Genomic DNA, 11161 nt, shown 5'->3' on the forward strand with positions numbered 1-11161 from the left:
GAGATAGACATATTTTTAATTAGTAATGGTTGAAAGGTAATGGGGGGAGGGTGGGAAATTGGAGTTGAGGCCAAAATGAGATCAGCCATGATCGTATTGAATGGTGGGGCAGGCGCGAGGGGCTGAATTGCCTACTCCTGCTCCTACTTCTTATGTTCTTATAAGAGTTAAGATTTTTCTTTATTCTTGGACAGTTGGACATCAAACTGTCTCCTTTCAATATGGAGCTCCATTGTAGGGCTGGGACCACCTTTGAAGGAGCTGCCAATGAGTCCCACTCCCCTGCCCTTTCTCCAAAGCCTTCTGTAGAATCATAGAATGGTTACAGCATAGAAGAAGGTCATTCGGCCCATCATGTCCATGCCCACACCAGCTTTCTGAAAGAGCTACTTAGCCAGTCCCACTCCTCAGCCATTTCGTCGTAGCCCTGCACATTTTTTCTGTTCAGATAATTATCCAATTCTGTTTTGAAAGGCATGATTGAACCTTCCTCCACCACAATCTCAGTCAGTGCACTCCAGATTCTAACCACTTACTGCATAAACAGGGTTTTCCTCATGTCACCATTGCTTCTTTTTCAATTCACCTTTAACCCATGTCCTCTGGTCCTCAGACCTTCTGCCACTAGAAATAGTTTCTCCCTGTCTACTCTGTCCAGATCCCTCATGATTTTGAACATTTCTATCAAATCTCCTCTTAATCTTCTTTTCTCTAAACAGATCAGCCCCATCTTTACCAATCTAACCTCATAACTGCAGTTTCTCATCCTTGGAACCATTCTCAATAATCTGTTCTGCATCCTCTTCAATACCTTTACATCCTTCCTAAAGTGTGGTATCCAGAATTGGACACGGTACTCCAGTTGAGGCTGAACCAGTGTTTTATTCTGATTTCTTATAACTTCCTTGTTATTCTCGGGGAGTTGAACACCAGCCTTTCTCCTGTCGACATAGAGCGGCCTTATAGGGTTGTGATCACCTTTGAAAGAGCTGCCAATTAGCCCACACTCCCCTGTGCTTTCCCCAGAGCCCTGCAAACTTTACCTTTTAACTGAAGATCCAACTCACTTTGGTAAGTTTTTATTGAATCTGCCTCCTATCCCTTTTCAGGCAGAATGTCTCAGGTCATAACTTATTGAGTGAGAAATGGTTCCTCATCTTCCTCATGGATTTTTTCTAATTATTTGATGTGATGTGTTTAATTGTTGGTTTCCTGTTGAAGACATTTCCTGAGTGGATTTAAGGCTCGCGATATCTCAGAGAGACCAAACACACAACCGCTGTATATTTGAAACAAAGCTGATTTATTTGATGTATTAAAATAGTCAACACCAGCCACATTACTGGAGATTGCTGAAAAAAGAGACATGACTAAGCTTTTTGTCTTGCACTCATCAGGACAATTCACAATGTTCAGCACCATTCGTGACTCCTCAGATACTGAAACAGTCCATGTCCAAATGCAGCAAAGATCTGGACAATATCCAGGTTTTGGCTGACAAGTGGCAAGCAACATTCACGCCACACAAGTGTCAGGCAATGACCATCTCCAAAAATAGAGAATCCAACCGTTGCCCATCGCTGTATCCCCCACTATCAACATCCTGGGGGTTACCATCTGCTAATTAGTTTAAATCTAAGCCCTCTGGTCATTGACATCTCTGTTAACGGAAATAAGTCCTTCCTATCCACTCTATCTGGGCCCCTCATAATTTTATACACCTCAGTTAAATCTCCCCTCAGCCTCCTCTGTTCCAAAGAAAACAACCCCAGCCTGTCCAATTTTTCCTTCTAGTTAAAATTTGCCATTCCTGTCAATATCCTCGTAAATCTCCTCTGTACCCTCTCTGGTGTGAACACATCCTTCCTGTAATGCACTGACCAGAACTGTACTCAGTAGTCCAGCTGTGGTCTAACTAGTAGTTTATTCAGCTCTAGTATAACCTCCCTGATCATGTAATAAAAACAGAAAATGCTGGATATGCTCAGCAGCTCTGGCAGCATCTATGGAGAGAGAGGAGTTTCTGGTCTGTGATCTTTCATCAACCGAAAATGCTAGAAATATTCTCTGTTCTTGTATTCTATGTCTCAGTTAATAACAGAAAGTATCCGGTCTGCCTTTATAATCACCTTATCTACCTCACCTGTCCCCTTCAGGAATCTGTGGACATGCATCCCAATGTCCCTCTGTTCCTCTACACTTCTCACCATCATACCAGTAACATCCTTTCCCTTTGCCATGTTTGCCCTCCCCAAATGTATTTATTACCTCACACTTCTCCAGGCTGATCTCCATTTGCTACTTTTCTGCCCACCTGACCATTCTATTGACACCTTCTTGCAGTCTACAGCTTTCTTCCTCACTGTTAATGACAAGGTTGAAAATGTCTTAATCATGTCCCCATGTTAAAGTCTAAATCAGTGATATATACCACAGAAGTATAGAATCCTGTACTGAGCCATCCAGAACTCCACTGGAAACAGCCTTGTCGTCCCAAAAACACCTCTTGGCCATTCCCCTTTGCTTCCTGCTGTTCCAGGTGATGACACTTCCTGCACTTGTGATTGTCCAGCACAGAAGCATCCTGGTTTTCCCACATGGAACTGAATACGCACTCTACAGGAATCGGATGCCCCGCCATGCCTTTACTTATCTGATTATTAACTCATTTAAACAAAATAAGCTAATCATTAAAATAAATAAAGATTCATCAGCTACCCACCAATCAGCTTCTATTGTGCTGAAGTCACCTTATTTTTTAGAGGGAATTAGCAAAAATGTTTTTCTTAACTCTTATTATCTAAACACCTCAGGGTTTAATTTACTAAAAAAATCAGATTTCTTCGCTGTTTCAACCCATTGTTAGTTAGCTTTATCATTATTCCCTAGATTTGATTAATTGAACACTGACTGCAATTATATGATAAATTATCAATTTGTCTTTAGTTTTAGGCTAATTGGTTACTTTATAGTTGATTAATGCAGTGACCAGGGTCATACTCAGTACTCCAGCTGTGGTCTAACTAGTGTTTTACACAATTCTAACATAATCTCCCTGCTCTTATATTCTAGGCCTCAGACAAGAAAGTGCCCCAAATGCCTTCTTGACCACCTGATCTCCCTGTCCAGCCACTTTCAGGGATCTGTGGATGTGCACTGCAAGGTCTCTCTGTTCCTCTGTACTTCTCAGCATCATCCCTTTTATTTTCATTCCCTTTCCTTGTTTGCCCTCCCCAATTTCATTATCACACACTGCTCCAGATTGATTTACATTTACCAATTTTCTGCTCATCTGACCAGTCCATTGATGTTTTCCTGCAGTCCACAGCTTTCTTCCTCATTGTCAACCACACCAGCAATGTTGACATCATCTGCAAATTTCTTGCTCATTGCCCCTACATTTAAGTCTAAATCATTGATATAAACTACAAATTGTGGAATCCCACTGAAAACTGAAAACAGACGTCCAGACATGATTCAGTCCTGTATGTGATTAACAGTAGCAATACCAGCAGAATCCAACCCCCGCTGTCGCATATGAACTTGCTGGTGTCTCACCAGGTTGTTTGACTGAGCGAATCTCTTCCCACACACGGAGCAGGTGAACGGCCTCTCCCCAGTATGAACTCGCTGGTGTGTCAGCAGATTCTGTTTACTTTTAAATCTCTTTTCACAGTCAGAACATTTAAAAGGTCTCTGATCAGTGTGAACAAGTTGATGTGTAGTGAGGTGAGATGACTGAGTGAATCTTTTGCCACACACAAGGCAAGTATATGGTCTCTCCCCAGTGTGAACTCGCTGGTGTATCAGAAGGTCAGATGAATCAATGAATTCCTGCCCACATTGACTGCAGGTGAATGGCCTCTCCCCAGTGTGAACTCGATTGTGTCTCACCAGATGGGCTAACCGAGTGAATCCCTTCCCACAGATAGAGCAGGTGAATGGCCTCTCCCCAGTGTGAGTGTGTTGGTGTTTCAGAAGATCCTTTTTGCTTTTAAATTTTTTCTCACAGCCAGGACAATTATAAGGTCTCTGCTCAGTGTGAACAAATTGGTGTGTCAGAAGGTGGGATGAAGAAGTGAATCTCTTCCCACACACGGAGCAGGTGAATGGCCTCTCCCCAGTGTGAGTGCGTTCATGGTTCAGTAAATCTTTTTTACTTTTAAAGCTCTTCTCACAGTCAGAACATTTAAAAGGTCTCTTATCAGTGTGAACAAGTTGGTGCGTCAGGAGGTGGGATGACTGACTGAATCCCTTCCCACACACATTGCAGGTGAACGGCCTCTCCCCAGTGTGAGTGCGTTGGTGTGTCAGTAGATCCTTTGTGCTTTTAAAGCTCTTCTCACAGTCAGAACATTTAAATGGTCTCTCATCAGAGTGAGCTCGATGGTGAGTCCGGAGGTTTGACAAAGCATTAAATCCCTTCCCACATTCAAGACAGGTGAATGGCCATTCGCCAGTATGAACATGCTGGTGTGTATAGAGGCTGGATGACTGAGTGAATCGCTTCCCACACACGGAGCAGGTGAACGGTCTCTCCCCAGTGTGGCTGCGTCGATGAGTTTCCACCTCAGATGGATAATTAAATCCCTTCCCACAGTCCCCACATTTCCACGGTTTCCCTGTGGAGCGGGTGTCCTTGTGCCTCTCCAGGTTGCACGGTCAAATGAAGCCCAGTCACACACACACACACACACACACACACACACACAAAACAGTCCCTCCTCCAAAACAGTTGATGTTTTTTCAGGCTGTGTGACTGGTTAAAGCTCTTTCCACAGTCAGTTCAGTAGAAAACTCTCACTCGGGGTGTGTGTGTCTGTCTTTGTGCTTTTCCAGTCACAATGATGTTTGAAACATTTTCCCACAGATAGAACAGCCAAACATTTCTCCTTCCACATTCAAAGGCCAATGATATTCGGATCCTGATGAATCAAGTGACTGTCAGATCTTGATGCGGTGTTTGGTTTGAATTTCCCATCTGCAAATCCAACCCTCCGAATACCCTGTAAATGAAGTTTAAATTGAAATACTCAAAATATGCAATTGACAAACAGGCCATTCTATCCAACTATTCTGCTAGTTTTATGCTTCTCCTCCCATTCTATGCAAATCATCTCAGCCTTTCAGCTTACCTTTCTAATCCCTTTTCTCCCATGTAGTCATCTAGTCTCCTGTTGAAACTATCACAATGTTTCCCCCTCAAGGGTTTCTTGTGAGTTCCACATTGTAACCACTCTCTGAGTGAAGAAATTTCAAGTGGAAACATTCTCTCCATATCTACCCAGTCCAACCCATTGATCATTGTAAAGATCTCTACCTAAAGAAAAAATGCCCCAACCCAAACTTTCCCAACACCTGTAATTTTTTTTTTGGTTTACAAAATTCATCAATTGGCCCAGTATAGAAATTGGGAAGAGACAAAAGTTTCTCTCGGTTTGAGTTTGCTGTGTGTAAATCCTCCTCTTCTAACCCCCTGTAAAAGGAGTTTCCAAAATCCATCCCTGTCAGTCCCGGATAGAAATCCACAACATACTCTCCTCCTGCTCCGGGTTTGTCACCGGGACATTTCCTCTCGGCTCCACTCAGTGCAAACGGAGAACCGGTAGGTTCTCATTTGGGGTTTGCAGTTTTCACAAGACGTTTCCGGAGCCTCTCCGTCCACCCGCCGGATCCCTCGCTCCCTCCGCCCCGCCATCCCGCCCTTTACCCATTCTAAATCCGGGAGAGAAGCGTCTGTCCCTGGTCATCTGACACTGCGCATGCTCCCAAAACTGGGCAGCACTGCGCCTGCGCACTACTCCCCTGTGGTTATGGACAGGGGACATTCTCCACCGCGGGGGATGCTGGGTAGAAATGCTGCCACAGAGAACTCCAATTAAGAACAGGTTTTTTTTTGCTTTCACACTGGGGTCGGATGGCCAATAAATAAGATTAAATTCGTGCTGGCTTTCCTTAATTAACCAACATTTATCAATGTGATTATTAATTTTATCTCGAATTATTGCTTCCAGAATTTTCCCCACCACAGAAGTTAAACTGACTGGCCTGTAGTTACTGGGTTTATCTTTACTTTGTTTGAACAAAGTTGTAACGTTTGCAATCTTCCAGTCCTCTGGAACCACCTCTGACCCTAAGTGAAATTGGAAAAATATGGCCAGTGACTCTGCAAATTCCACTCTCACTTCCTTCATTATCCTTGGATGCAACTCATCCAGTCCTGGTGCTTTATTAACTTTTAGTACAGACTGACTATCTAATATCTCCTTCTTATCAATTTTAAATACTTCTAGTGTTTTAATTACCTCCTCTTTCACCGTGGCCATAAAGCATCTTCATCCTTGGTAAAGACAGATACAAAATATTCTTATAAAAGCAAAATACTGCAGATGCTAGAAAGCTGAAACAAAAACTCAGCAGATCTGACAGCCTCTTACTCTCTCCAATACTATACTCTCACTCATTCTCTCTCCAGGAAGAATGTATCCATTGTCCTTTGTTGTTTCATTGGCCTTTATTGCTTTTTATCATCCGTAATTGGCCTTTAATGTAAGCGGATTGGAGTAGAAGAATTAAGTTGTCTTGTTACAATTATACAGGGATTTTCTGAGACCACAACTGCAACCCTGCATGCAGTTTTGGTTTCCACATTTAAAGAAGGATATACTTGCATTGGAGGTAGTACAGTGAAGGTTCACTACATTGGTCCCTGGGGTGAAATGGTTGTCCTATGATCAGTGGCTGAGTAAATCTCAGGAATTTAAAAGGTGAGAGGTGATCTCATTTTAACATTTCAGATTCTAAGGAGCTGGATAGGGCAGACATGGAGAAGTTGTCTTCCCGGCTGAAGAATCAAAAAGATGGGGCACAGTCTCAGGATAAGGAGCCAATCATTTAGGACTGAGATGAGGAAAAATTTATTCACTCATGTTGTTGTGAATATTTGGAATTCTCTACTCCAGAGGATTGTGCATGGTCTATTGTGCACGATTCTTTTAAGGCTGAGATAGACAAATCTTTGGTCTTTCAACGATCGACGGATATGGGGAACAGGTGGGAAAGTGGAGTTGAAGCTGAAGATCAGCTAGGATCGTATTCAATGATGGAGCAGGCTCGAGGGGCCCTATGGTCTATTCTGCTGCTTTTTCCTATGCACTTACGTCCAGAAAATGCTTTTAACTTGTAAAACTGATTCGATTTCTGATTCCCAGCTGTTGGTGTTTTAATCTTGTCCCATTGAGTGATTTCACTGTGACTGAATATGGTTTTACTGATCAATGGACATTGAGCTCTCAGTGACTGCGCTGCAGAAATCATTCGTTTAACTGTTCTGTTTGGAAATGAGAAACTGAGCAGAAAATGGTTAACAGGTGCACTTCTCTCAAACACTGAGATTAGAGAGGGGAAAATGTGTTATCGTTGACAGCAAGCAGTCTCAGGCATTCCATGTCTGACTGGTTGTTTTTATTTAATTGTAAGAAAATAGGGAAGTGTAACACAGAAATAAGAGGAGTTCATACAACTCCACCACCCCCCCCCCCCCCCCATTTTACATCATTATTTTGTTAAACGCTCTAAGATTTAGTCTTTTTAATCCTATTTGTCTTTAATATTCGACTTTCCAAGAGCTTATTTTAAACTCTTCAACTCATCTGTGATGGTCACTCTCTCTGTGCCCAACCTGCCTTTATTCGGAAATAAATTGATCATTACTTCTCTCTGTCAGTCTAACTTTCTCTCTTTCTAGGTATCTGTCATTCTCACTCTGCATCATTCTCCATCAATCCCACTCTTTACAGTTTTTGGAAAATATATTGTCCTTCAATAGAAACAGGAGGATGTCACTCAGCCTCCTTGACGCTACTCTGAATTCACTAAGAGAATTGCTGATCTGCCTATCAGCATCGTTCCCTTACTTCCATCTTCCTCGCTCAACAAAAGCAGGAACAGCCCCGGCAAACAAACTCCCAGGAGGAGGTTGGGTGTGGGGGGCTCAATTCCACTTGAGCATTCATTGATTGAACCAAAGTCCAACACCATAATCATTCGAACAACCTGCTGCAATGGAACCTTTTGCTGACCATTCATTGGGCCTTTCAGTGAACGAGACAGGACACATTCCAATGGTCATGGTGAGTTTCTTTTTCTCAAATGTTCCTTCATTCTATTTTCATCAGTCTCCAATTTGAAATGACTGACAAGTCCCTCTCAGTATTATAACTGAGAATGTGTCTATCTGCTCAGCATTAATTGAACACGGTAAGATTATTTGAACTTGGTTTCAGCCCATGCACACAGTGGTTCACTGAGGGCTTGGTGATACATGTGCTACTGACATATTTACGATGCGGGGAAGAGACTGTGAAGAGAATCTATGTATCAACATTACATAGGCAAGAAGATAGAATGGAGGGAAACTGAAATGAGTGGAGTGTATGAAGGCAGATAGAAAGACAGAATAATACATGATGGACACAGACTGTTTATAATGTACCTTCACTTGTCTGTGATTACAGATATCCGGTAACATAACGGTTGTGAACTTAATGTTGATTATCATGTTTTGTTTCAAGATTCAAACATCCATCTTCAAATTTGACATGTGGGGAATCTTCTCTGTTGCAAAGCTAGCTGCCTTTCCAGAAACTCATCAGAGATTTCAATGATGATGATGACGGCGATCATTACTATTAATTCATGTTGATATAACCATGACAAAGTGGATAGTGGAGGGGATACTCTTATGACAGACAGATGATGAGGAAAGTAATGCCATACCATCTTGCACCTTAAAATCGTAGACCTCATGTGCGCCAGCATCATCAGAATGTCAGTAAACCTCCACAATGTCACAATAGAATGTCATTCCCACTCGGTCTGTAACAGATGAACCATCCCGCCTGTGAGCAGGCTGACTATAACCTAGCTCAGGGTCAGAGAATCATAGAGTTATACAGCACAGAAAAAGTCCCTTCGGCCCATCATGTCCATGCTGGCCATCAAGCACCTATCTATTCTAATCCCATTTCCCAGCCCTTGGCCCACAGCCCTGTATGTAATGGCATTTCAAGTGCTCACCTAAATATTTCTTAAATGTTGTCAGGGTTCCTGCCTCTACCATCCCCTCAGGTGGTGTGTTCCAGATTTCAACCAACCCCTGTGTGAAAATATTTTTCCTCAAATCCCCTCTAAAGCTCCTGCCTCTTAGCTTAAACCTCTGCCCCCTGGTTATTGACACCTCCGCTGAGGGGAATAGTTTCTTCTTAATTACCCTATCTATGCCCCTCAGGGATCTATGGACTTGTACACCAAGGTTCCTCTGATCCCCTGTACTTCCTTGGCTCGTGACATTCATTTGTATTCTCTTGCCATGTTAATCCTCCCAAAATACATCACCTCACACTTCTCAGGATTAAATTCAATTTGCCACTGCTCTGTCCATTTTACCAGCCCATCTATGTTACCCTGTAATCTAAGGCTTTCCTCTTCACTATTTATGACACCACCAATTTTTTTGTCAGCTGTGAACTTACTGATTATACCTCCTATATTCACATCGAAATCATTAAAGTACACTACAAACAGCAAGGGTCCCAGCACCGATCCCTGAGGTATACCACACATCACAGGCTTCACAAAAACAACTTTGGACAATCACCCTCTGCCTCCTGCCACTAAGCCAATTTTGGACCAATTTGCCAAATTGCAGAGCTCGAAATCGGGACCAAATTAATCACGTTAACTATATGGGGGCTGCAGCTGACTGACGCTACAGAGTTGTACTACTCCCTGAGGCTCACAGTGACAGAAAACAGTGAAACTCTCATACAGAACTCCTGGATGCCTGGGCCCCAGCTGCTGAAGCGTGATATAAGGGCGGTCAGATGCTGACACGGTGCTGAGTCACGCCCCTGTGAGCTGACACACACGGAGACGGAGCCAGGAAGCAGCCCCTTGTGTGAAGGACTCACAACAGAGATTATTTGACACTGGGAAGTGTTCTCGAGTGTCAGCAATCTCTGTCTCGATGCGTATCTGAACTTTGAACCCTAGTTTTAAAGGGAGAAGTATTTGATCAGAGGCAAGAAGGAAGGTTTAACCTGTATATTGATTCTCTGATGGGTCTGTCTGTCCGATTCGATTCGACAGTTTGTTTTCTCAGCTGCTCCTGGACACAGTTGGGTGACAGTTTAAGCCGAGTTTCTATCTGACACCCAACAGGAGTTCCCAGCCACAATCCAAAGTCAGTTTTTGTACAGGGGTGAGACAGTTTTCCATCACTGTGAGTCTTAGAGAGAGTGCAGTGTGAATACGCTGGTGTCTCAGCAGGTCATTGCTTCTTGTAAAGGTATTCTCACATTCAGAATATTGAAACAGAGTGAACACATTGGTGTTCAGTGTATTGGGAGGATTCAGAGAGAAGCCGGAAGAGGCGGATAGTGAGAGTGGAGAATAAAAACAAAAAAACTGCGGATGCTGGAAATCCAAAACAAAAACAGAATTACCTGGAAAAACTCAGCAGGTCTGGCAGCATCGGCGGAGAAGAAAAGAGCCGACGCCTCGAGTCCTCATGACCCTTCGACAGAACTTGCCTAAGTTCTGTCGAAGGGTCATGAGGACTAGAGGCGTCGGCTCTTTTCTTCTCCGCCGATGCTGCCAGACCTGCTGAGTTTTTCCAGGTAATTCTGTTAGAGTGGAGAATGTTCATTGTTTAATATTCGGCTCTGGGGCGCACTCGGGATTTATAAACCCCGCCCTCTCACCTGACAGCTCACAATACACGGCTGACTGACAGCAGCTCCGGACCAATAGCAGGAGGGGGCGAGTCCGCGGCAGCGGCTGGTTCTCGAGCCAATCGGAGTGGTGGAGGGGCGGGGCTAGGCTGCGACTGAAGCATGCGCAGTACTGGAATCGGAGCCGGAAGAAGGCGGTCGGGTTAAGATCTCAAAGGGTGAGAAATGAAGCCGACGGCTGGAGATTGTGAACCGGGGGGGGGGGGGTGGGGGGAGCCTGGAAACCGCACGCGAGCTCAGAAGGCGGGTGGAGATTGTGAATTGGGGGGAGCCTGGAAACCGCGCGCGAGCTCGGGGGGCGGGGAGACGGTGGCCTAGTGGTAATGTCACTGGGCTAGAAACCCAGAGACCCTGTTCTGAGGATATGG

At 43.9% G+C, this 11161-nt stretch overlaps 1 protein-coding gene across 1 annotated transcript; it reads right to left on the reverse strand.

Moving 5' to 3' along the window:
• Positions 1 to 1453: 1453 nt before the first annotated feature.
• LOC121270336 (gastrula zinc finger protein XlCGF26.1-like) lies at positions 1454 to 10897 on the reverse strand. The gene is made up of 4 exons (XM_041175629.1): positions 10776 to 10897; positions 7161 to 7330; positions 6045 to 6133; positions 1454 to 4647 (listed from the first exon to the last, which is right to left on the reverse strand). Exons 1-4 carry the CDS (start codon positions 10895 to 10897, stop codon positions 3478 to 3480), a joined length of 1551 nt encoding a protein of 516 aa, XP_041031563.1. The 3' UTR covers positions 1454 to 3477.
• Positions 10898 to 11161: the final 264 nt, after the last annotated feature.

The sequence above is a fragment of the Carcharodon carcharias genome, chromosome 27, assembly GCF_017639515.1.
Source record: "Carcharodon carcharias isolate sCarCar2 chromosome 27, sCarCar2.pri, whole genome shotgun sequence".
In the NCBI taxonomy this organism is placed as follows: domain Eukaryota; kingdom Metazoa; phylum Chordata; class Chondrichthyes; order Lamniformes; family Lamnidae; genus Carcharodon; species Carcharodon carcharias.